A 26,689-nucleotide genomic window follows, 5' to 3' on the forward strand; every position below is an offset into this window, starting at 1 on the left:
TGAGACCCCGTTCAGATGTTGCTGCTGCTTACATCTGTCTCGCTGTCCACAGGTGATGAGGAGCTCTACCTCCAACAAGCTGTGGTATTTATCGAGGACGCCACACAGGTCAGCACTTTCCCTACTTATTTTCTCTTCTGTAAAGTAATAGAAGAATGTAAATGCAAACATGAACAGAACAGTATGATATGTGGGTGGGGTTAGACCTCAGAGACTTCTTTCTTACAATGTGTCCTGTCTTTACTGTAAGCTGTCTACCATAACAATGCCCACCATAGATTACTATGTGAAGATATAAGGTCTTTGATCACCTGGGTTTATGAGGGTTACTTTAAATATATATTGCGTTACAATTACTAGTTACCTCTGTAAACATTATGTTATCAAAATATAAAAGTAATGTAACCAGATTACTCTCCATTTAAGTGTGTTATGTAAGAAAACGGAACAATGTGACAATAGAAAAGAGGACACCAAGATATTTAGTATCAGACATGTGTCCTCTGCTCAGAGACTGTATTGATAGGAAAACCTGCCTTTCATGAAGCATATTCAGGCAGCAGCCTATACACCAACACTGAAACAATGCTATAGATCAGGGGTGCCCACACTTTTTTGGCTGGTGAGCTACTTTTGAAATGACCAGCTCACTGAGGTCTACCATCCAAAAACATAATCCCAAATTGCAAGGGTTGCTGAATAACACATGTATTTATACATGGGATAACTACAATAGGGCTGCAACGACTCATTTGATAATCGATTAATCTATCAATTAATGAAACGATTAATCGACTATTCGGACTATTACTGTATGCCTTGCACAATTTCTCAAACGCTCTTATTTAGCCATCAACTTTTAGATTTAGCTTGAGGTTGTTTTAGGCATGTGGAAACTAACAATGAAGACAATAAAGATTAATACTTGATTCAAAAATACATATTATTAAATTAACTTAACATATTGTGAACAAAATTAACATTGCTTTTTATTTAAATAAAATAAATAATATTTCACATCAAAAGAAACAACAATGTTTTAACAAATTGTATTACATAATCTGATGACAGAACTGTAAACAGAATAGCTGAGACTTTAACAAAATAAATAAATCATTAACCCATGTTTGTATAATTGAGTTAACTCTGTGTGTTGCTGCTAGCATACATAACACCTGACATGGAAATGTTACTCGTGGAGGGGGCTACAGAGCTACTAGAAAGACAGTGGAACCCGGTGCATTCCTCCGTCTGGATGTGGTGCACTTTTGCTAAATGTTTAGACAAATTGCTCGTGTTACCGCCCTTACATGCTAAACACTCTTGGCAACGAGCATTGTCCACCTCAAGACGGGTAACATTTAACCACACCTTGGAGCAGCGGCGCCGGATTCATTTCAGAAGTGGGGGGGCCTAAAAGTGCGTGTGTATGTGACATAGCCTACTTGCCAACCCTCCCGATTTTCGCGGGAGACTCCCGTTTTCCTGCCGGGGTCATATTTATCCCGCATTTCTCCCGATTTCTGACTAAATCTGATTTGTTTCATTCTAACATAACGCACCAAATGTTACTGTTTCCACTCGGACTTCAATACAGCTACACCATTGTTTGGTTTTCATGGTAACGTGTCTCTTTAGTAGCGCGAGCAAATGAAAGTCTGAGAGGGTCTTCAGGAGGAAGATAGTCAGAGAAAACAGAACAAGAATGGACAACTCAACCCTCTGCTCACTCCTTTCCTGTAAATTAAACTATACAGACCAGCCCACACATATGACAGCGCAGTTGCTCATTCTATCTCTTCTTTTTTCCTGCTACGCTCTTGTTTGACAAGCTGAATGTTGACTGGTGTTTGACTGAAGTAAGCTCTGTGAAAAGTTCCAGTTATTAACTCTGTATTTACAAAGCTGTCATCTCCACATTTGGAGAAAGTTACAAGCCGTTTGACAGCAGAAAATCTGCATATTTCACAGAAGGCTCGTTTAGTGGTTTTGCAAATAATTACACTCTCTGTTTTTGTACCATTCTGCATTGAAGTACCCTCTCTTTGCCCAAATAAGCTTTTATTTGCCCGTCACAATGTCCCGACAACAAACCTCCATGCAGTCGGAACCAGCCTGTTTCGGTTCAACGATGCCGGCGGCGGCGGTTTTGACAGCCTCTGCGGCCGCAGAGCTGCTGCTGGGGTTCATCTGGCTGCGCTGGTTCTATGGTTGAAGGACCAGGCTCCGGAGGTGTGGATGTCAGGGATGTGACATTCAAGTTGTTGAATTTCAGCTTAGTTTGACTGTATTTTGTTTTCTTATGCGCCGGTTCTTCTGACATGTTTGCAAGTTTATCTATCTAGGTTAACGGCTGACACACACTGAACAACGTAACACATAACGTAAACAACGTAACAAATAAACACATCTAAGCTTTGTTATTGGTTGTAATCGATACATTTGAATGGTGTGACAATATTTGATTGGATTAAAATGTACATATTCTTCCTGTTATGTCTGCCTGCTGTATTTTACCTAATGCAAAGTGACCTGCTCCATCGAAGTCAGTCGCATTGATCCGAAGACACATTTTGAGTTGTATACTGTTGGAAAGAGGAGATTCCTAGCTTTCTAATGATATCAGGATTGTTTTTGTAGCCTACTATATTAAGCAAAATATGTCACATTATATAATGACTGTCACAGAGTCATCATTTTGAGAAAAAGGCCTTAAAGTTTCCTCTTCTCTGGATCGATCTGATTGATTATTAGCGGAGCAAATGATCAAAGTAGTACGGAGGGAAGATATTTTCGTTTGGATTACTGGTCTGGGGGAAGCTCGCGAGTGTGTGTGTGTATACGTGTGTGTGTTTGTGTATTTTTGCGTTTGTTTCCCGGAGAAAACTCTCAGGAGAAACACCGGCTGTTGTTATGCTTGCTGTGACGTCAAGTTACTCCGTTCTCCGCTTGTAATTATGTCGTTAAAAGCTTCAAAGCTGTATTTATCATCTGAATTTGCCGAAACAAGTTTAATATTCTGAAAGCCAAGACTTTGTTTATTTGAAATCAGATGAAAACAAACTGTAACGGACCCTGCGGTGTTATCTATGATTACTATGCCTTACATTCATAAGCGGCGCCGTGGAAGAGCAGAGTGGCGAGTGAGAGGCGAGCTGTGTTCTTCCCTTTACAAGCTTCAAAAATGCCTGTAGCTAATGAGATTGAATATAACAATCAAAAATATACACAGCTACTGTAGATCAGATGGCGTTCTTTTTAGATGCGACTTTAGAGTAGAGGGGAATTATTGAAACGGGATGTGTACAGTGTTCCGCGGCATCCGCTGCTGCGAAAATGTGGGGCAGGGCCGTAAAGTGGGGGGGGCAATGGCCCCCCCGCTTCCGGCGCCCTTGCCTTGGAGCCAGTAGTGGCAGCGCCAGGGTATGGCTGGGGTAGGCTACAGCCATACCAAGAAATGGCTTAGCCCTACCTTAGCCCGACCATGAAAAAGTATGTTAAAGTAAGCATGTTGAGAACACGGATTGCAAAAATCTACCGGTCGTGTCCATAACACACAAACTGATCCTGCTGTAACAACAAGTGCACGTTACTGACGCAATATGGTTGAGACCATTCGGGCTTATGCTAGAGGGGTGCAAGGAATAGTCTAAGTAGTGGGGGAGTTTTATACACTAAAGGTGTGAAAATTCTCTGGCGTTATAATATCAGCGCGGCCGCGGTCAGATCAAAATGCCTCCGAATGCAATTTGAATAGACCTACAGCCAATCAGAGCAACGAAACGTTGGGTCTGCTGCGTCATGCATTACTGATACGTCGATACGTCACGTTCACAGTGAAAAGTCCCCAAACTCTCGCCGAGTAAATTGCAGACAGACAGACAGCAGAACTTCTAGGATTAATTGTATATTTCGGATGGATAGATTTGTTCTTAAACGCCCTCGCATTGAGGTACAAGTCAAACAGGTGCCAGAGTCACACGACCCACCTGAAGAGTGAATAGTCAGTTTTGAATATATTTTGTAATAGTCATTTGAAAAAGTGTTTTGTATGACAATAGAGACACAGGCCACCTGTTGTGTGCTGTGTCAGTCCCTCTCTGTTTACCTGTGTCTGTGTCTCTCTCTCCCTCTCTCTCTCTCTCTCCCTCTCCGTGTCAATTCTATATGCCAACTTTTCTTGTTTCTGCCGCTGCGTAGCATGTTGTAACAACGTGGAATTAGCAGAATAGGCTATTGTATTGTTTAACTCATACCTGTTGCTCTCGATGTCATTTAGCTGATAAAAGGAGACTAATAAAAGCGAATAAAAGCCTCACGCTTGGCGTTTCACTGTCAAGGGGGGCGATATAGCGTGTATGTAATTACATTGCAAATACTGACTTGAGCCCCACCACTGTATGGGTTAGCCCTACCATAGATTACCTAACAAAAATACTCTGGCGCCGCCACTGCTTGGAGCGCTTCTCTCCGCCATCCCCGCCGTGTGTTGCTGCATGGAGCAGCTGCGTGTGTAAACCCTCGCACACAGACGGGGGAGAGAGATCTCGTCTGGATTGGAAAGATCAAAAATACACCGACCATAGACGCATTTGTTTGTCTTTTTGCATGTTAGAAACTAGTTGGCGACACTAAGACTGCGAGATAATTCTTTCACACACAGTGACGTCACGAGCTACCCACAATGCAACACGCGCCATATAAATATATATAAATGCGCCATTTTCCTGGAGGTGATAATATCCTGGAAGTGCAAATATAAACAGCTAGCTAATGTAGCCAGGCAGAGCGCAGTAGGTTTTTTTTCTGAATTAACGACCGAAGAAATCGCTGCATGTCTTCGGATTACATCTCTGGACTTGAGGGGTGTGCTTTAGGTCGTTACCAGCGTAAACTAGAGCTGTGTGGGTTGTTACAGACTGCCTGCAGACGTATGGAAAAACGACAGTGGCCTTCGTCGATTTTGGCAGCATCTACGTCTAATTTCGGGAAACACCAGGTGAATACCCCACTTGTTTCAATAATATTATCATGCCATTGCATATATGTGGTATTTTAGAGTTGACTAGATATTGATTAATGCAATAGACTATGATATTCAGTACAGGAAGCTTAGCAACACCTAGACGGTGTACGGCTGCTTGCACCTCGCGTAAAACGGCGCAGACCGGAAGTACGGTGTCGCGCTCGGCCCAATACCCGTATGTGTGTGTGAAAGACATAATACATGACCTTTCTCAACTCGCTACTCGGAGGGAAGTCGCTGTCATATGCTTTGTGAACACTCCGATAATGCCTCTCCACATTACCTTTCTTTGGCAGAGCGACGCTTGCTTTACAAATAAGGCAAATAACCTTTGAATGTGACATCACAAACAAATATTCTTCCTCCCATTCTGGGTGGAAGTGGTATGTCTTTAGCTTTTTGCTCGGTCCCGCACTCATTTTGTTGTTTGTTTGTTGTTTGTCTCTTTAACTTAATTTGAGTTTTCCCGGCACTTGACTGATTTTGTATCGCTTTGCATTCTGGGTTAACAGACTGGAAAGCGATAGGTCGCTTTTTCTGTCAATCAAGTAAACTCCTGAATTAAGTGGCAGGGAGGCCAAGGGAGGAGGGATCAAAACCTGTTTTGTCAATTTTAACCATGATTTTAACGCTGGATATTTTTTTTTATGAATGACTCGCGATCTACCAGCATTGCGCGCAGTCAACGTACTGGGCACCACTGCTATAGATACTACAGTTTAAAAAAGCAGAAATAAAATCTGAGCTGACAGAAAATGCTCCGTTTTAGTTTAACACACACTATTTTATGAACATATAGGTTCACCTACTGAATTAAAAACAGAACAAATGAACCAAAGAAAGAGAAAACCATAAAGCAGATTCAGGCCGTAGGCGTATAGATTCACACTTATACAGTATTAGCCAACAGAACTACAGCTCTAAGAGAAGAGACAACATCTGATCCTTTACAACAAACACTATATGCTCTTTTTTATAACATTATTATCATGCTAGTAATTCCAATGTTGTACAATGTAACAGTAATCTGATTACGTCTTCTTCTCTTCGTTTGCTTGTGTATAGTACCGGTCTATAAACCACCGGGTGGACGCCCGCTCCCTCCGCCTGTATCGCTGGTACTACTCCAGGATATGCCAGTGGTAAGTTCTATGTTCACAAATAAAACTGTACCTGAGTTGCAACAAGTAGAAGTATAAGGGCCTCAGGGACAGAAACTGTAGAGTTGTGTGTTTTAAACTAATAGGCCTTTTTCGCAGCTTATTTGAATTCCATTTAGGCTAACTGCTCTAGACAGGGTTCTTACGGTCATTCAAAACCTGGAAAAGTCATGGAAATTCAAAAAGCTAATTCCAGGCCCTAGAAAAGTTATGGAAAACAATATTTTTCACAACATTTTGGAAAAGTCATGGAAATGTAACTAAAGTTGCATCAAATATAATTTATATTATATCTAATCGCCGAAATAGTAATACTACAATGATAATAAATACTGTATAGTAATGAAATGTAAAATGGCATTTAACTGTCGAGGTATTTTGCTGGTGAGAGATTTTAGTTGCTTTAGCGTGTAGAGAAACTAGTAAGCCTACTATTGGATTTGTTTTAGATAGGCACAACATGTTTCAGACCTTATTTTCCTGTTCCATGTTAAAATAAACAATTTTCAGTGGTACCGCTTAGAAAGAGTCAATTTTTTTGGTCATGGAAAAATAGGTAAAGGTCATGAAGAAGTCATGGAAAAGTCATTGAAAATCATTGGTGAAAAAGTGTATGAACCCTGTCTAGAACTGAACCATCGTTATTGCTATTCGTAACACCTGTGCTTTACCTGCTATAACAAGTGCTGTGAAAAAATTCCTGTGATTTCTAATGCAAATCTCTGCTGATATAGAGTATATCATCATGAGGTGTTTAGGTGTTCAGAAAATACAGTTAACGAGAGAGACTGAAAGAAACCATTTTGGAAAAAGATGACTACTAAACTAAGCATTTCCAATCTACTTATCTATCTGTTTTTTTTGTTGCCAGGCTATTCATTTGGGCATTCATATATATTTACTTATATAATCTATATATATCCACGAATATATAGATTATTTATTCACTTACTTCTCAATTTTTAAGCCTATACAATTAAAGTCTACACCTTCAAATGTGTTTTTTTTCTGTATCTCAGATTGATTTTGAAATAGCTAAAACACAAAAATAAACTGCTGTAGGTAATGATGTATCAATTTTAGCTATTTAATTAATCAAATCTGAAGCAAAATAAAATCGTATTATTATTGTGGGAAGGTTAGACAGTTAGAAGTCGGTGTCTGCTGCATCTGTGTCAGTCATTTTGATGAAGCAAACATTTAGCTATCTATTCTACTTCATCTAATACAACTGCATTAGAATTGTTTCCCCTAGGATTCCCATACATTTTATAGATATTGGTAATTTTGACAATGTCCTGGAAAGTATAATGCAAATGTAAAAGGGGTAAGCCCCTGTGAGATATGACAGTGGGTCTGTGGGTACCTCAGATGGGAGGATGAGGGTTAACAATATGTCAACACTGTTTTGACGAGTTTAACTTGAGAAAGCACCGTTTGGTAAGAGTCGTATGTATTATCTCGTGAGGTTTACATCTGTAAATTAAACGTTTTTTTCTACGATACCTACATCACCAGGTTCCTGGGCCTCACCATTGCGGTGTTGTTGTTGCTGGCGTTTGTGGAGCGGCCCTCCTCCCTGTCCATCTCCTCGGACCCCCGGTTCCGCTCCCCCGCCTGGCAGCCCCCCTGCGGCTTCACTGAGAGCTTCGAGATAGTCTGCCTCCTCATCTTCTGTCTGGACCTCGCTGTGAAGGTAAGCCAGGGGGGGGGGAACCTCTCCAGGATCATCCCTGACATGGATCATATGTGATGTTTCCAAATAATAGTTATTGCCTTTAAGGCTGCACAATCTATCTAGATGTTATTGAAATTGCAATATGGAATACAGTATGCAAATTGAGTAAGCACAATATTTGCTAATGGAAATATGTATGTATGTATGTATATATGTTTTCAAGTAATCAAGTCTCAAATCATGTCAGTTAAAATGATTGCAATTAGTTATTTTTTCCAAATTGTGCAACCTCGTTATTGGTCCGTTTGAACCACTGCTTCACACCATGTGTTTTGTCCTCAGAGCTACCTGATTGGCTGGGAGGAATTTAGAAAGAACAAATGGCTGATCGCCTACACAGCAGTCATTGTGTTCTCCGTCATCGACTGGGTGCTCTCTGTCAGCATGGTGTGTGATGAGGTGAGGATCTCCCTAACACCTCTCTGAGCATGTTCTGCCAAGAGGAGTGCAGCACAACGTCCAGCAGAAGCATTCATGTGGTCATACAGGAGTACATCTTAAACTTGTTTAGTGTGTGGGAAAAGAAAAGCTGGAGTTTTAACCTCTGGTTGTAGCTGTAGAGAGGTTATTGGCACAATACAAATAAGTACAAATAAGACTGTAGTCCACTCTCATTATGAACACAAATGAAAGGCTAACCAAGTAGAGACATATTGACTGACAGAGGTCCTGCTGCTTTTCACATCAACCCATGATGGCAGAGTATTTGAGCTAGGGTTACAATTATTCTAATGTTCCTGCCTACACCTCAATTTCTTTCTTCAATAAATAAATGATCTTGTTATATTTCAAATAGCTTGTCGATTTATCAAAACTAATGCCTTCTTGAAATGACCATTTATTTGGACATGAGGTCCTTCTGCAAGTGCAAGTCTTGTGATTCTTCACTCTGATGACCCCAGAGTGCTTTAAACATAAGATGTTATACATAAGTCTCAGAGGCAAGGTCAAGAGCGTACAACTGCTCTGTTAAAGAAACATATCTGTATGAATGAAAAGTAGCAGCGGCAGTATAGTAAAGGATATCAAATGTTGTATATTGTAAATATACAGTGCATCTCTTAAAACATCGAAGCAGACTTTGGAGTCTAGTATATACAGTACAGTATATTTGCCTATACACTTCAACTAAACTGAGCTGGTGATTTTTAAAGCACACTTATATCCATATACTGTATGTACAGAGTTAGACTTGCGTTCAAACTCCCAAATCAATTCCTAAGCATACTCTGTGTTGAGAAGTAGTGAATTAAATGAATCATGAATCATACTGCATTAAAAAGGGATCTTGTCTTTTCTCTGTTCGTCAGAGACTTAGAGTGCGGCGACTCCTCCGGCCCTTCTTCCTCCTGCAGAACTCTTCCCTGATGAAAAAGACGCTGAAGTGCATCAAGAGGACTCTTCCAGAGATTGCCAGGTATCTGACTTGTTGAAGCCGACAGGGCTCAGGCCCAAGAGTGAAAATACAAATGAGAATTTACGGAGACTGGATTGTGGCTGCTGACTGTCACTGCCATGTCACAGTGTCTGTTTTGGTTGATGTACAGGATGTGCAGCAGTGAAACGTGCACAATGGCTCGCTGTAGGTAAATATAGATCAGTGATCCGTTGTGCTTATTATGAAATACTTTATCAGCAAGTCACACAGACCAGTGATCACATAGCTCAGAAAAAAAGACATGTACATCACAGTCATCACAGTTAATGTGATGACAACTGATACAAAAATCATTATCTTGAACAATAAGAAGGATTTATTTCAGATTATATGGTTCTAAAGATTTGTTATTCAGACAAGAATGTTCAAAGACATTGGGTGACTATTTATTTATACTTAAAAATGTAAAGGGAAAGTCAATTACGACTTCCATTTCCTTACGAATCATCCAATTTTAGAGTTTTAAAATCGTTTAAAATGTTTTTCCATCCAACAGAAATGTAGATTCTGTTGACACCTGATAAACAGTCTCCAGTTTGGCTCCATTTACTTTCTGATTCTGGGTCATTTTTGGAACATTTTCGGTTATGTTTTGTTTGCTAAACTTGTTGTATTGCTGACTGGCCTATGACTATGCTACAGCTGCCGAGGCTCATGGGTATTGTAGTACTGATTGTTAAGAAACAAAGTTGAAATGAGTCAAACTAATGGTCATAGCATCAACCTTTGATATTATTTAAGAGAGTGTTTTCATGGTGTGTGTGTGTGTGTGTGTGTGTCCTCCTGTCTGCAGTGTCATCTTGCTGCTGGCGCTCCACCTCTGCCTCTTCACCATGATCGGCATGCTGCTGTTTGCTAAAAGCGAGGTGAGTTCAGGTCATTTTCTTCCTGATCAGCAGTAATCCAGTGACTGAGCATTGTCCCCGGACAGCCCCGGCACAATTGAACCCCTGCCCACTAGTATGATTGTATGAATGTTTTGATTGCTGTAAGTGATACTTTATGAAATATATGCATAACTTTTTAGGACTACATATCTACAATATGATGTTCACTTTTGGTTAAACATAATATTTAAGGTTCATAACATACTGTATGAGCACTACAGTTATGGCATAAGATGGAAAATGCTGAATAAGCATTGAACTTTGCACTTTACATTTTTCGTATGCAAGGAATTGTGGGACAGCACTGTCTCCTGTCCTTTCATAAAGGATGGTCCACTGTGTCGTATTAGTATAGGAAATGCTTAGAGAAGCACTGAAGCTCTTTTCCATTTATTAGGATCACTATGGTAATCCCCAAAGGGAAATTCCGTTCTTCACTGGTGTTATTTTACACTTACCCACACAGGCCTGAAATAAACACATGCACAAACAGGACCTATAACATGCACTAATGGAGAGGTGTCAAAGCAGGGGGCCGCTGTGTTCCAGTGCCCATGGGGCAGTTGGAGGTTTGGTGCCTTGCTCAAGAACATCTTGCTGTGCCGATTGAGACTTGAACTGGGGATTCTTCGGTTCCCAAACCAAGTCCCTGCAGACTGAGCTGCTGCCGCATTATCTTTATGTGACGAACATCTCTTATTATGGCTGCCACTTAACTACCTCCTAGTCTCGAGGAACTAAAAGACTGCAAATTGAGGGGCTGGAACCAAATGTTTTATATCTTACTTCAGTATTATATAAAAGTGTATGTAGAACAAAGTAAGGTTAGCCACTCTCCTTCTGTTTTTGTGTTCAGGATCCGAAGCGGAACGGGCAGTGGGAGTTACATTTCAAGGACTTCTCCAGCTCTCTCACCTCTCTGCTGGTGCTGCTCACCACAGCCAACAACCCTGATGGTACACACTCACTCACATAACACACATGTCTGTTCATAGTGTCTGTGAAGAGCTCTTTTCAACATTTCTCTGTCCTGTCACAGTGATGATCCCTGCCTACTCCCTGAACAGAGGCTACTCCGTTTTCTTTGTGAGCTTCAGCGTGATTGGTAAGCAGTGATTATTACAGTCTGTGTCAATGCAGCAGATTTGGTTTTTTGTCAAAGCAAAAACAATGTGTTTTGTGTTTCTGAGGGACTTTGTTGTGCTTCCTGGCAGGAACCTACTGCCTGATGAACCTACTGACAGCCATCATCTATAACCAGTTCAGGGGCTATTTACTGGTGAGTCACACACACAGTACGACATCACTCTGGGAGTTGACTAGCAGTTACAGCCTGATACATTGTTACTGGAAGCACAGTGATATTTTTTTTACTTTCCCAGGCATGCGTTGGTTTATATTCATTTCAGTTTTAGGAAAAATCCTTCAGCTTGCTATGAATGGTGAAGTCCATAAAACATAATTAAATATCTTTGGTTTAGGTTCTCTTTGAAGCCAAACTGTAACACATGTATACAACAACAACAAAACAATGGCTGTCCTGGAAGGTAGGACCAATACTTATGGAAATGGTCATCAAAATTGAGTTCGTAGTAGTGCCTTAATAACATAACCTGTTTACCTTCAATTCCATGTGTATGGCCCTTTAAGACTCCCCGGTCACCCGCCTACCTGGCAAAGTCTCTGAAACAGGTTTCTGAGTTGTGACTGCCATATGCTGGAATATAAGGGGTAGCTAGCTGGGTTTACCATTCTGACAAAAATAAATGTCATGAGTCAGTTCACACGCAGAACAAAAGGGGCGCAAGTAAGGATAACACATGCCTAGCTTTATTTAAAGGTAAAGCTGTAACAGAAAACATGCCTGCAAGAAACATAGGGGAGTGTAAAAATACAAAGAAAAATGTCAAAGACTAAAATGAGGAACAACTGCGACGGCTCAAGGAAACACAGGCAGAAAATCCATGAGGGAACATAGGGGATAAATAGTGATTGCAGTTTGACACTGAAGCTTCAATACGGGCTTCAAACCCTGGTTTTCCTATTCCATAGAAGCAGTGCTTCGAAGCTTGCTTCAAATCACGTGACATGTGACGTCCGAAGCAGCAACTGCTTCATTTCCTGAATGACTCAACTCACTGGTTCGCCGTCCAATCAGGTTATTCAATGCACTGCCTCGTCTCGATTCTGACAGGTGACAGGTTGAAAGTTGAAACAGTTTAGAATTTGAGCGCTTCAACACTTTATGACCGCTCTAAACAATGCGCAATGTGTGGGTTGTTGTCGTAGTTTGCATCGTTGCTGCTGTTGAGTTGTTGTTGGTATTGCATTTGTATTGGATCATTATAGAGCAAGCCAGGAAGAAAGATAGGTCGTTCTGGCTCGGGAAACACTTCAAAATGTGGAGAAGTTGTGAACAAAAAGACAATTATGAGTATTAAAAAAAAAAAAGTTCAACAGTTTAAAGAATAGATAGCCCAGTGGATAGAGCCAGCGGCCCGCATGAGGCGACGTCCTCCACGCAACTGGTTTGAATCCTGGACTGGATTAACTTTTAATCATTGCTTTTCAACTTGAATACTACAACTGATAAAAGGCCCTCTCCGGCCAAAAAGATGCCTTTAGAAAAATACAAAATAAAAAGAATAATGTAGGCTACCTCAATAAAGAACTTTGAGTGTTCCCCATCCCCAATGTAGATATCTACTAAACTAGAGCATACAAATACAGAGAGTAATGTAGTCCTGTTATACTGAGTGATATATATTTTACACACTGCTCTGCTTTCTGCACGGACCCCACAGCTGTTCTCACTGTAAACATCGTGTTGCGATGAAAGCAGTTACTAAAATAATATCCAGGGGATGCATGCAGAGCTGTCATTGGCTGAGATAAGTCCGGCCGTGCGTAACGCCTCCACCGTTCCTGGAAATGCATCCGTGGAGGAGCCGTGGAGGATGCATCAGTGTCTCCTCGATCATAGCTCCTCCAGAGAGCCTCCTTGATGCTCGATCCTTGATGTGCATTTAGAGAAATGAGATGTCCTTCAACATGGCGCGCTGAAATCCATTTCCGGGTCACTACCGGAGGACCGAGGAGTCGAGGAAGGGAAATTAGAGTATTGAGAAGCCTTCCAAGACAGGAAGTGAAACTCTACATGACACAAGAGGTTCATCTCAAGGTTCATCTCAATGTCCCTCCTCGACTCCTCTCTCCCCCTCCTCCGGGACTTAACCCGGAAATCGATCAAGACACGCCATGTTGAAGGACGTCCCAATCTCTTAAATGCACACAGAGGAGTCGAGGAGGGGTGAGGGAGGAGGCTTCCAGAGGAGATGAGAGCGAGGATACACGAGAGCAGACTACGTGGAAGTGTTTTCACTACTCACAAAGCCCCGCCCCCACCTTCACAGCCTCTGCTCACTGCAGCTGATCGTACCGTTAAAGGAGGATCAGAGTCATTCAATGTTTAAAGTGCTTCATTAAGAGTAAAATATATTAAATCTCTTAAACGAATGAGGAGATCATACTCTATAAAAACATTAAAGTGTGTGAAATATACTTACAAATTCAATAATAATGTTTTGATTATAAAATAATAACTTACAGTTCTGACTTGTGGTTTGTGATGCATGTGTGGTAGACCCACAGAACGTCAGACATTTAGGATATATACAAATACGGGTAGAATAACTAATACATATGTTAGTGATTTGTGTGTCTCTTCTGTAGGACAAACTAAATAACAACATCCAATACAAAAGTTGATCTGAAACAAGCTCAAATACCATAAGGAAATGAATCCATCAATTATGATTATTGTTGTGATTATAATTATAACTTAAATGAAATGTTATAGCTGGAAAAACAAATACAGGACCGAAACTAATACATAGAAAACTATAATAAAAGAGATGAATGGAAGAGATGGACGAAATCATTTCAATGAGAAACTAAATCCCAGGTTTGAAGGGATTGATGTGGAGAGTCCAGTGACAGGTGATACACTGCGCGCACCAGAAGTAAAGGGCGTTGTTATGGGGACGCTGGAGTGAACGAGGACATCCCAATTAATACCTGAGGACTCCTCTGTCCTCGCGTCTCTTCCTCGTGTCTCTCGCTCGCGTCTTACGGAGGCGGAGCTAAGACGCAAGGAAGGGACGCGCGTGAGGGAAAGGAGGAGGTGAAATATTCAATTGAGATGAGCCTAAGGAGAGAATACTTTTGACAGTTCATCTTTAAATATCAAAAAGGCAATGTCATCTATATCTATACAGGAACATTAAAAGGTAGCACAAATGCACAACTATTCTAATAAAACTACTTTGTCAAATGTGGGAATGATTGTGTTCTTGTTTTGGTCCAGATGTCGGTCCAAACGTCCATCATCAGGAGACGCCTCGGGATCCGAGCTGCTTTCCAAATCCTCTGCTGCCAGGGAGCGGAAAGGGCTGCTGAGTAAGACAAACGCATACTTCATCTTTAGCTGTATTGTTTGTATTGTCACATTCTTCCATTATATAAAATGAACAGAAACATGGAGAGAGTTGTATTGGTGTCTCTGATAGGGAGGGTGTGGCTGTCGATGTGATGCTGAACGTGATGTCCAGGGTCCAGATGAAGAGCTACTACAGAGCAGCTATCACTAAGGTCAGAGCACACACACATACACACACACACACACACACACACACACACACACACACACACACCAAAATAACGTTTTTTTTGAGAATCCTAGAAACTTTACAAAAAAAATTATTAAGTAAAATTATTACTTATATTTCCGTGATGAAAGTATTGTCTTAATCTCTTGTTTCAAGTGTTTTTCAATAAAGTATGATGTTAATTTAGTCAAATATTGTCCCATTTACAGTCAAATAGATGATATAGCAGGGAATGCTTTAGGGCGCGGCTACCTTGTGACTGACTGACAGCTTGCTGCGTTTAAAAAAAAAAAAAAGTGTATACATGCTAACTAGGAGACAAGATGTTGTCGAGACATTTTCAAGGTCACAGCCACATGATTTCTAGTCCTCTAGTTTATGGGGGTGTTACAAGACATACAGATGACAGGATGCATCCTCACCTGACTGGTTCCTTTATGTCATGTGGATTCAGGAGGTTCAGCAGTATGCAGATGTTGGCTACATGGATAGAGAGCAGTTCAGGAAGATATTTGATGAACTGGATAAAGATCGCATTAAGGAGGTAAAGCTGTGTCCACAGGCTCTGCTGTTTACTCAACATTACCATTCACTTCTGTGTTATATCTCTGACTGTGTGTGTGTGTGTGTGTGTGTGTTCCTCCCAGCACCCTCCTTTGCCCGGGTACAACTCTCCAGTCCTGCAGAGACTCCAGAATGTCTTCAGTCACTACTATCTCACTATCCTCGGCAACGCGGTGGCTCTGGCCAATGTCATGTCCATATGTGTAAGTTACACACACACACACACACACACATACATACATACATACATACATACATACATACATACATACATACATACATACACACTGTATATTAGCAAAATTGGTTGAAATCTGACAAATGTTAACCCCTCTGGTTATGATGTCCAGAAAAAAACGAATTTCCCCTAAACACAATTTGAAGTGTATTAAAAATAGTCTGATTAGGTGAGTCAGCACAAGCAGCTCTTGTAACAAGCGCTACAAGGTCCATCACTGTGAGGACAGTGGTCTGGTTATGGGGGCTTGAAAGTCCTCATAGGTGAATTAAGCTACATTTATCCTGGATGGGTCCAACTGGCAAAGATTTTTTTATCTGAAGAACATATTTAAAGCAGAGCTTGATTTGAAGTTGGCAGCAGCACAGCAGGCCTTTATTTACAATATTATGAGCCAGTAGGGCAGGGGTGCCCAACCAGTCGAATCTCCCCGCGATCGACCGGTCGATCGCGGGGAGATTCCCGGTCGATCGCGAGATGTGTCTAAAAATAGAACAACAATATTCTGTTTTATCGTTAATGTCCTATAACATAATCTTCCTGTGCCAGAATAATGCACTTGAACGCATCAAAGCTTTGTGATTGGCCGGCGTGACCCCATGTGTCGGGGCGCGGCTGGTGGGCAGTGGGCAGTGCACTAGTTTGCTAACGTTGTCCGTGTCAACAGGAGTGACAGTCCGCACACACACAAGACCGCAATTATGGCAGAAGCAAAACATATATAATTTTCACTCCGAGTGGGAGGATGATTATTTTTGTATCTATTCCAATTCAAAGTCCATCTGTCTCATCTGCAATGCGAGCGTGGCTTTATCGAAGAAGGGTAATTTAGGAACAGCATTTCAAAACAGTGCACAAACGCTACGAGACGGAATTCCCTCCTAATTCTGCCCTACGCTCCAAAAGGGGAGGGGCCTGAGAGCACAGCTAAATGCACAGCAGTCCATTTTCACCAGGCCCAACAACAAGAGCAAGGCTGCTACCATAGCATCTTATCGTGTCAGTCACGTTCTTGCGAAACACATGAAGTCTTTCAAAGACGGCAAAGTTGTGACAGAAGCATTCCTGGAGGCTGCCGATGCGTAATAAAAATAACAGTAGCATTTCAACAGGTTTTTGATATGATAAAAACTCAAGTTAGATACCGTTATTAATCAGCTGTAAGTTTGAGTTTGTTTGAACTTATTCATTATAATTATTGTACAAAATGGTATAAGAATGCAAACTTAAATTGATTATAGTCTATTATCAATTCAGGTTAAGAAACTAGTATTGCTTGCATCCTATTTTAAAGGCATTTATTTTTATAATCTACTAAAATGCAACAAAAAAAGGGTTTGATTCTATTAATGTTGTCTTTTTTATTGCACTTTGGCAGCAGATTCCTGTGTAGCTTCAGATCTGAGTTGTCTTATTAGTAAGCCTCATTTATACTTGTGTAGCAACACTGTTTTTATATAATGGCAAAGAAAGGGTTCAGAGTATTTCCTTTTTCCCTGTGTCATATGTGGCAGCACTGTTCAATGTTTCTTGAAAACATTACCCACTGTAGTGTGACGTGTGAATAAACTCCAACTCTGTATCAACAACACTGTTGTGTAACTTCAGTTAAATACTTGTATGTGTGTAGATTAGAAAGAGGTAAGATAAAGGATCTGCAGTATTTTATGAAGTATTAATCGTACAAAGGTCAGTTTTAAAGTAGAAGTGTGTATTTACCTGGCAGTAGGCTGTCAGTAATGGCTACGCCTCTCTATTTGGACTGGTAGATCTCGGCAGACTGGCAACTTTAAAAGTAGCTCTCGGTTCAAAAAAGGTTGGGCACCCCTGCAGTAGGGCATACATGGATTTTGGTTGGTTAGCAAATTCAGTTTTATTTGATCTGAGTATCTGTAGGCAGGGGCGGACTGGCCATTGGGACGTTCGGGACGAATCCCGATGGGCCGGTACTGAAGTGGGCCGGTCGGACGATGTGGGCCGGCCGGTAACCGGCAGGGCTCGACATTAAATGGCCCGCTGGCCCGGAAGCACTATTTAGACACCCCGGGCCAGCATAACGTACTTTCCACTTGCCCGCTTGGACCACTAACAATATTGCTTAAAAAAAAATTGTCCTGTGGTATTGGTATTTTGACTAGCAATTTAGTTAAATTGTTTCGTTTATCAACGCTACAACATAGCATTCCGTGAGTCAGTTGTCGTTGTTGTTGGGTGAAAAGCAAACAGCTGTTTGCTGTTTGCTGCGGAGCTGCGAGTAGCATGCGCTGCAGCGTCGGAGACAGCAGTTACAGGACTGCACTTGTAGAACCGCACACACAGGTCGGACGGAGCACGTCACGGCGGCACGTGACGGAGCATGTTCACATGAACGCCTGAAGCCCCTCAATGCAGTGCGCAATCTAACCCTTCCCTTCCCCCCATCCTAACCCTAACCACTCCCTACCTTTTTACCTAATCCTAATCTTCCTTCCTCCCTCCTTCCCAAACCTCAATGTTTCAATGTTGATATGACGTAATTTACATTAAATACAGGGTTTTAATTTAAAGCAGTTTTATTCTGAAAAACCCGGAAGTTCACACTAACTATTAACTTAACACTTTTATTCTGAAGATTCTTCATTTCCGGTTAGCATTAGCATGTGGCTAACGTTTTGAAAACCGTGAATTGAAGGTGAAATGACATGTGATGTTGTACACTAAACACACTGGGATTAACACTCATTTATTGACGCTGGAATAACATTTTATCAGAATTATTTATATATATATTAATAATATAAGATATAATATGTTACTTTATATATACAGTCTATGGTAAGTACACAACACAATACGCAAAACAACTAGGGTCGTGGGAGTGCGGTCCTGAGAGTGCAGCCTCCGACGCTGCAGCTTCATACTATTGGCGCGAGCAGGCTCCCGTGAGCGGGAGCGCGCTCCTTCACTACAGACTATCGCGCCACCTAACCATTCGCCAAAATGTTTTTAATACCAGCGGTAACCGGCCAAGCGCCGCGCAAAAAACTATCTTCAAATAAAAGAAAGTCACCGGAGGAGTTAAAGGAGAGTGACAGGGAGCATGAGAAGAAGAGGGAGAGAAAGTTTCAGCCAGCTTGATCGATGGAGTTGGCTTCTAGTGGTGCAGTGCCGCATCCTAAAACCCTTTTATAATCTATCGATTAGATTTATGATTAGAAAATTATAAAAGTAGGGTAGACATGTGGAGATTATCCGGCAGAACAAAACGTGCATTTATTAAACAGGTTTGTTTTCCACAGACCTTATTTCCAGCTATTTTCCAAAACCCTGTGGAGAAATCCCATTGCTTTTTGTCGAGGGAACCAGCAGCTTACTTCCTGGTTTTAGGATGCGTCACTGCACCTCTCAATATGATGCCAATATAAACAAGGTCTTCTGTCGGCTCTGTACATCAATGCCGACCTATGCTGACAAGTAAGTGAAGAGTAGACAATATAAAGGTATTGGCGAAATGTCCCAGCAGTTTAGGATAATGAAGGTTCTAATCAAATCAATTACATAGCCATTACATGTCTAACTCCTAATGACAGGAAGGCAGAAAGTGCATTATACAAATAATAATAATAATAATAGCAGACATTTTTTAACAATGACCACAATATCATTATTTTAATAAACCAAATATGAACAATTGAGGAAAATGAGGAAGAACTGATGATTAAAATGTTGTAGTACAAGTAGTAATGTAGTTAGTGCATAAATTACTATTGCAACAAATGTGTTAATTTTCTTCATTATTAGTCGATTTGTTTTTGGACGAATGCTCCGGGCCAGTGGTTACAATGGTGGTGCCAGTGATAATACAAGTCAATTTTACCCTTAATGTCTACTTCTGCGGTAAGTCACTAGCACACCCCTCCCCGTCGACAATTTACTAGCGGTATTTACTTGCGGCACCGCGGTGGGCCGGTCGAGAGTCCCGGGCTGATTTGTAGTCCCAGTCCGCCCCTGTCTGTAGGGCTAACACTGAGGAAGACAGCCTTATGTCGTAGGTGTGCGTAATATATATATATATATATATATATATATATATATATATATATATATATATATATATATATATATATATATATATATATATATATATATATATATTTGTATACGTATGTTTTCTTTGAAATAACTCTACTTTTCAGTGCAGCATACATCTTCATATCTTAATGATGACATTCTTTATGTAGCCTTCCTATCAAATGTTTTCAAGCTTCTTTGACTGCAATTCCTCTCGCTTGTCTGAGACATTGAAATCTTCCCAGACACATTAACCACCACCAATTTTTAAATGTTTTGTTCTCACACCATATCATCGTCTGCCATATGGCAATATTATATTTGTACATTTTGTGTGTTTCAGACCATCCTGGTTCTGAACTCTGATAAGTCTACAGCAGAGAGAGACAACTACATCATGGAGGTGAGCACTGGCTAATGTTATTATAATGTCTTAAGGAGATCTATGGATACATCTCTCAACACTCATATGAAACAGAACTGTAAACAGATTTATTTTTCTTTATGGATATTTTACAAATCACTCCCCTTTCAAACTGTAACAACCATTTTTTACTGTCATAGTATTTTATACCCGTTTACTTTATTCTTTTATTTTTGTATAACTATAATGATCATATAAAGATGTGCCTTTACCTCACTGGTTGTAGAAAAAGCTTCTTATATTCGTTAGCATAGCTAGCTAACCAGATGCTAATAACAACAAAGTTATTGACTGTATGATCAGTTTGACAGATGAACAGATCGCCACTGGGCTTAAAACAAAAGACACAGCCACGCAGAAACTGCTGCATATATCCGGCTCCTTATGGGTACTGCAATGTCTGATGTGCCGGAGCCGCGTTCTGGTGCTCTCCGTCAGAACTGCACCCCTGTCAGACGAGACATAATACCACGTGATGACACGTTAGGCTCTGTTGTGTTCAAGGACCCTGACCTTGGCCAGGAAAAACAGGCCCCTCCCCACCCCTGATATACACCCTAACTAACACTTTTATCCATCTCAGAGTATCTCATAGACAAATTTAAGTCTTTAAAATCCTATATGTAAATCCTCAGTATCTCATCTGTTTCATTTGATGTTTTGGGGGCCCTGCTGCCTGCTAAAATTGTGAACATAACCTGCTTCATTAATGGACTAAATCCCTTTTCCTCTGTCAAACTGCCAGATCATCAACATGTGCTTCATCCTGTATTACCTGTTTGAAATGTGCATGAAAATCTTTGCCTTCGGATGGAAAGGGTACCTCTCCTACAGGAACAACATCTTTGACGGCTTCCTCACCATCCTGCTCCTGGTAACCCTGCTCTCCCCCTCTCTCTTATTATCGTCACGTTAAATATAACACATGTGAAGCTGGTTTCATTTCTTAAGGATAACAGAAGCATATTCACAAGGATTTCATTTGTTTTCACATGTGAGCAGCTTGTCATATTTTGTACAGTGTCCCATGGTATTCTATCTTTGTTGATAGGACCAAAATACAAAAGTTTAAATGCAGTTTGACCATCCTCCAGCAGTATTTAGTAAGCGTAGCACAGTCATTCATGACAACCTGTGTCAATCCAGATTGTTAAAGGAGTATTTCCTCATTTTCCGGTGAAACTCACTGGGAAAAGAAATCAGTTATTGCAGGTTAAATAAATTGTTTATGTGTTTTTGTCTCCATCAGCTCCTACAAATCACTATATATATCACCTACAGGCTTCCTTATTCTCAATGGTAGGTTTGTATTTTCATCAAATCAGTTTAGAGTAAATGTTTATGGAAATTCAGTTTGGTCCTCTCAGGTATTCATTCTTTTGATAATCGACAATGATGAATAAAACGGTTAAGTGGTATGGAAAAAATCTAAAAGAATGTTTCAAATAACTGTGTGTGTGTGTGTGTGTGTGTGTGTGTGTGTGTGTGTGTGTGTGTGTGTGTGTGTGTGTGTGTGTGTGTGTGTGTGTGTGTGTGTGTGTGTGTGTGTGTGTGTGTGTGTGTGTGTGTGTGTGTGTGTGTGTGTGTGTGTGTGTGTGTGTGTGTGTGTGTGTGTGTGTGTGTGTGTGTGTGTGTGTGTGTGTGTGTGTGTGTGTGTGTACAGGGATCCATCCTCTCATGGTGTGATGTCTCTGTGGGAGATGGTGCGTCTGATCAACATGCTGATTGTGGTCCGCTTCCTGCGCATCATCCCAGACATCAAGGTGAGGCAAACAAAGATACACTACAAATAAATGTCCTGTGTTCATGTCCGTTATATCTCTCATATGTTCCTTCTTGTTGAACAGCTCATGGCTTTGGTTGCGAGTACACTGTTGGACCTGCTGAAGAACTTCAGAGCCTTTGCAGGGATACTAATGGTGAGTCAGCATACTGCTATAAAATATATGAAGATCCAAATTTAGAAACGATTAATATTTCTGAAATAAAACATAAAAGCCTCTTCCCATCATATGAGTGTTGTGTGAAAATCAAAATGTTTCTGTTTTGGTGGAAAAACCATGCGTTTTAATAGGCTAAATAATGACATGTGATAATCGACTGGCTCTATTTAAAAAGTTGTATTAAAAAAACATATTGTTTGGTCTTCCTGTAAGCACACTTATGGAGATACAGGGTTTCAGCTGACACGGGTCTTCTTCATGCTCTCTGTGCAGGTGGTGTTCTATGTGTTTGCTGTGATTGGGATCTGGCTGTTTGAAGGAGCCATCAAACCTCCTCCAAGTATGAGGTATGTAGCCATGACATGAAGCTCTTTCTACATCTCTGTTGACAATTCAAAAATAAATTCTACATTTAATCCTTCAAACTGTCAATAAGAAACTCATTCGGAGTTTTCATCCAGCAAATTATAATCCAAATGATTTTGCTAGCCATATTTATTTGTTATAAATACTTAGTCTTTTTTAGATGTTAAATGATATGTGTTATAATTCCTTAAAGGGATGCACTAAGGTTGTACTGATTACTGATGCAGTCTGTCGAGGGCAAAAATTAAGTGCAAGCTAAAAATGAGAAGTTGCTACTAGCTGAATGATTCATACATTGCCCTTTGCTAATAGTAAGAATAGATTATAGTAATACAACAATTAAAGGTCCCTAGTATGCTCATTTTCAGGTTCATATTTGTATCTAGTGTCTCTACTGTTTCACGTCTCCATGCTTTAATGTTCAAAAAGCTCTTTATTGTTCTCATACTGCCTGTGCTGCAGCACCTCTTTTCACCCTCTGTCTGAAACCAGAGCCCAGTCTGCTCTGATTGGTTAGCTGGCCGGCTCTGTTGTGATTGGTCAACCTCTTAGAGATGTCCCGCCCTTTAGCTAACACGTACAATGTGTTGGAGCGCAAGTGTTACATAGTGATGTCATTATTTAACACTTGAACAATGTAAGATGTGTTACTCTGTAGAAAATGAAATAAGCGGCAAGCCTCCTGTTTTGTGCGGTAAAACAACAATGCAGGAAGTGTGCCCTTCCCTCACAGATAGTATCCTGTGTGTTGAACACTCGCTCTGTTGTTGGTTGCAGTGGGCTCTCTAACTCCTCCATGGAGAACATCTCCAACTTCAGCATGGAGTGTGGCACCTATGAGCAGCTGGGCTACTGGCCCAATAACTTTGATGACTTTGGTGTGAGTAACAACAACAGTTAGACTTTTATTGTCCTATTTAGTTCCAGTAACTTCTGTGTGTTAAAGTATTATTAACCCCTTTTCCTTTGATGATGATCAGTTACCATTGTCAATGATGGTGTACAGCTACTTTTATGAACCTGGTTTACAGTTGCACACTGTTACTTGGATATACCCAAAAGAAAAGTGATAAAAGAGAATCATTTCCTTCCTGTCTCTCAGGCGTCCATCGTGTTGCTCTATGATGTCATGATAGTCAACAACTGGCAGGCCTTCATGGATGCATACAGCAGATACACCACTGAGTAAGAAACCCACATTTCACATGCACAACAGTTGCTGGTGTTGATCCTGATGATCACGTTTTGTTTTTCCCAGGTGGTCAAAGATCTACTTTGTGTCTTGGTGGCTCACCTCCTCTGTCATGTGGGTCAACCTGTTTGTGGCGCTCATCTTAGAGGTCAGTTCCCTCAGACATCACAAACACTCATTCATTACATTTAGCTAACAGTTGAACCAAAGCACTTCCTGGTACATCAACTTTCAAGAAGCCAGCAATTGGTACTGTATTGGCTTAAAATGTGCGTGGTTGTCACACAACAACGTACACACACATTAAACATTCTAACAGCACAAATACTCTGTTCCTTGTTTTCTGACAGAACTTCATCTATAAATGGGACCGCAGTCACAGCTGCTCTGTTACAGATGTGGAGAGGATCAGATATGAAACATCTGTTCAACTCATGTTCAGGTAGGTTCACTACTGTTTTGTAATTCATATACCGGTAATTATAAATCTATCTGTCAAACCACAGCTAACTTTTTGTCCAATCCTTCTTCTGTTGTCCATGACTTACCCCTGTTTCTCTGCAGAGAGCAGATCAAGGAGCCCACTGAAGAGGAGTTACTATGCCAACTACACCAACACCCTCACCTACACCTGCACTGGTGACACACATTGTGTGCCAATTCCATAGTATTCAATAATAAATACTATAAAGTATTTTCCCAGGGCTTAATAATACAGCATTGTCCCCCCCCCCCTTCACTACCATTGGGGTTTCCAGGTCAGTCTTCTTAATGTAAACCACTCAGATTCAGGAGGTTTTTAGCTTTCAAATGTGGCGTCTTGCATTGTATTTGCCCAACCATAAAGAGCCAAGTATATTGTCTTACTTCACAATGGTTGAAAAATGTATGCATGTACTGCTGCTTAACATGGGAATAACATGTATGATGCTTGCTTATCTTTCATTTAAAGGTGGGGTAGGTAAGTTTGAGAAACCGGCTCGAGATACACTTTTTGTTATATTTTTGTTATATTCCATCCCGATAGCAATAAATATCTGAAGTGCTTTGACAAAAAATCCATAACAAAAATTAATCTGTGGAAGCCGTAGTGCTATAAAAAGCATGACCAATCATCTGAGCCGGCCCGGCTAAAATAACCTGCCTGTCAGCCTTCCATCTGTGCACAACCTTATCTCGTGCCCTCATTGGTCATGTGCGCGTTCGTGTGTGTTGGAGGAGGGGCTCTGGAAGGAAGTGGCAGATTTTTTCCGGTTGTGTATTTCAAATTCCAGCGCACTCGAGCTGGTTTCTCCAAAATTACCTACCCCACCTTTAAGCAGTTGTTCCAGCATTAAAATATAAATATAACATGGGAACTCAGGTGTTAGGTGTATTCACCAGCTTTTGAAAAATCAGATCTCGTTGCTTTTGACAAAACCAAAAACATGTGTCCATTATGTTCTGCCGTGTAGAGCATGTCTAAGTTATCTCTTTGTACTTGTGAGGGATCATTCTTGAAGGGTTATTGTGGTTTCTTCTCTGTAGTGCAGTAAGTAAGAAAATAATGACGCCAGAACATTTATTGAGAGACGTGCATGTGTATTCTGGGTAAGGATGGAGGCTGCTTGTCTACTTCTAAATACTTTGCAGAGGGGTATTTTATGTAACGTATTTAGATGTGTTTTAAACTGGAATGCTGGATTTTTGTGTTCTAGAGAGGACACAGTTCTAGCAAGAAAACAACAGGGATTTCCTTTTTTTTATTGAAAGCGATTTGTATAGAGAAGTTGGAATGCCATTTTATTATATTTGTATTAAGTTGAGATACAGTTTGTAGGCTACAATACAACTCTTTATACAAGATTGACAAATAGATTTTAAATAAATATTTTGAAGACTTCATTTAGTATGTTATGGTTTTTTCGCACATTACTTTGGGGCATCACCTTTCTTTCAGTTTAAAATGAGTCTGTTTTACTAGTAGCCTATTACTGCATTATAAACACACAAACACATACTCCCAATGTACCAAAATTAAATTCAAAGAAGGTGCTGCTGAACTGGTTAGTTTTATTTCAGTAGAAATGTCCAAAAGAGCAATACTTTCAAAATAAATATGCATCACAATTTTAGTTTTCAGCTTTCACGCTGAGGCTACTACAGTGGACAGCTTTTCAAAAGGTGTTTTCTTGTAAATGCATGGGTTTTGATGGCATAGTTGCACCATCAGCCACTACATAGGACCCTATTGCATCATCCCATACACTGCCACTCAGTGGAAAGTCAGTGCAAGTGCATGATACATGTCTAAAGTCTAAACCAAGATGGACGACAGAAAGCCACATGGACCGAACCGAATCACTCCATCCATGAATCACTCGCATGGATGTATGATAAAAATCACTCGTCGATATCTTGCCAATCCTTTTATGGAAAGCGCCCCCTGCAGGTATAACAATGTTGGTGACATCAAGTAACAACTAAGGAATCATTTAATTTAAAATGTTATTATAATGTAATTTTAAGTTTGCACATCTTTGTTTATAATTTTTGTCTTCAGTTCAAACTTTAACCCATACTGTCCACCTGAGCGGACATATAAAACATTTTTTTTTCTAAATTTGAAAAAACTAGATAAAAAGAAACTAAAGTTCAAATCTTGTTTTTCATGCCCCAAGAGCAATAAAAACACTTGGTAAAAAAATCCCTGACTGAGGTTTTCATAATTCATGCATGAAAGGGTTAATTTATTCACAGCACAGTGTTGTATGTGCACTTTATATAGACATATGCTATAAAGGCCACGATGATTTATTTCAGACATTGTTGTGACTAAATATGAGATTACACAGCCAAGAAATGTAAATCATCTTTCACAGCAAGGGTGTTTAAACAGTAGCTCAGGCTTCCCCCGTGGAGCGGATCAGGGGGACATGAGGAAAGATATGTCTATCAGATATGTAACAAATGGAGGTTGAAAGGTTTTATGGAACGTGAAGATAAATCTGTAGCTC

The 26,689-nt window shown here is 40.5% G+C and overlaps 1 protein-coding gene across 1 annotated transcript in view; it reads left to right on the forward strand.

Moving 5' to 3' along the window:
• The window catches only part of tpcn2 (two pore segment channel 2), a 33,777-nt gene extending 7,398 nt beyond the window's left edge, over window positions 1–26,379 (forward strand). The window contains exons 2-25 of the mRNA XM_034208409.1: window positions 53–108; window positions 6,092–6,168; window positions 7,705–7,882; window positions 8,207–8,323; window positions 9,235–9,341; window positions 10,156–10,228; window positions 11,106–11,205; window positions 11,289–11,354; window positions 11,464–11,528; window positions 14,616–14,707; window positions 14,818–14,899; window positions 15,371–15,460; window positions 15,564–15,683; window positions 20,112–20,171; window positions 20,938–21,066; window positions 21,442–21,491; window positions 21,856–21,955; window positions 22,040–22,111; window positions 22,409–22,482; window positions 23,279–23,381; window positions 23,604–23,686; window positions 23,760–23,841; window positions 24,044–24,135; window positions 24,258–26,379. Of these exons, the coding sequence (XP_034064300.1) occupies window positions 53–108; window positions 6,092–6,168; window positions 7,705–7,882; window positions 8,207–8,323; window positions 9,235–9,341; window positions 10,156–10,228; window positions 11,106–11,205; window positions 11,289–11,354; window positions 11,464–11,528; window positions 14,616–14,707; window positions 14,818–14,899; window positions 15,371–15,460; window positions 15,564–15,683; window positions 20,112–20,171; window positions 20,938–21,066; window positions 21,442–21,491; window positions 21,856–21,955; window positions 22,040–22,111; window positions 22,409–22,482; window positions 23,279–23,381; window positions 23,604–23,686; window positions 23,760–23,841; window positions 24,044–24,135; window positions 24,258–24,336 (2,147 nt within the window). The 3' untranslated portion in view covers window positions 24,337–26,379. The remainder of the gene's footprint in view (window positions 1–52; window positions 109–6,091; window positions 6,169–7,704; window positions 7,883–8,206; window positions 8,324–9,234; window positions 9,342–10,155; window positions 10,229–11,105; window positions 11,206–11,288; window positions 11,355–11,463; window positions 11,529–14,615; window positions 14,708–14,817; window positions 14,900–15,370; window positions 15,461–15,563; window positions 15,684–20,111; window positions 20,172–20,937; window positions 21,067–21,441; window positions 21,492–21,855; window positions 21,956–22,039; window positions 22,112–22,408; window positions 22,483–23,278; window positions 23,382–23,603; window positions 23,687–23,759; window positions 23,842–24,043; window positions 24,136–24,257) is intronic.
• The last annotated feature ends 310 nt before the right edge of the window (window positions 26,380–26,689 follow it).

The sequence above is a fragment of the Gymnodraco acuticeps genome, unplaced genomic scaffold (genome assembly GCF_902827175.1).
Source record: "Gymnodraco acuticeps unplaced genomic scaffold, fGymAcu1.1, whole genome shotgun sequence".
Lineage (NCBI taxonomy): Eukaryota > Metazoa > Chordata > Actinopteri > Perciformes > Bathydraconidae > Gymnodraco > Gymnodraco acuticeps.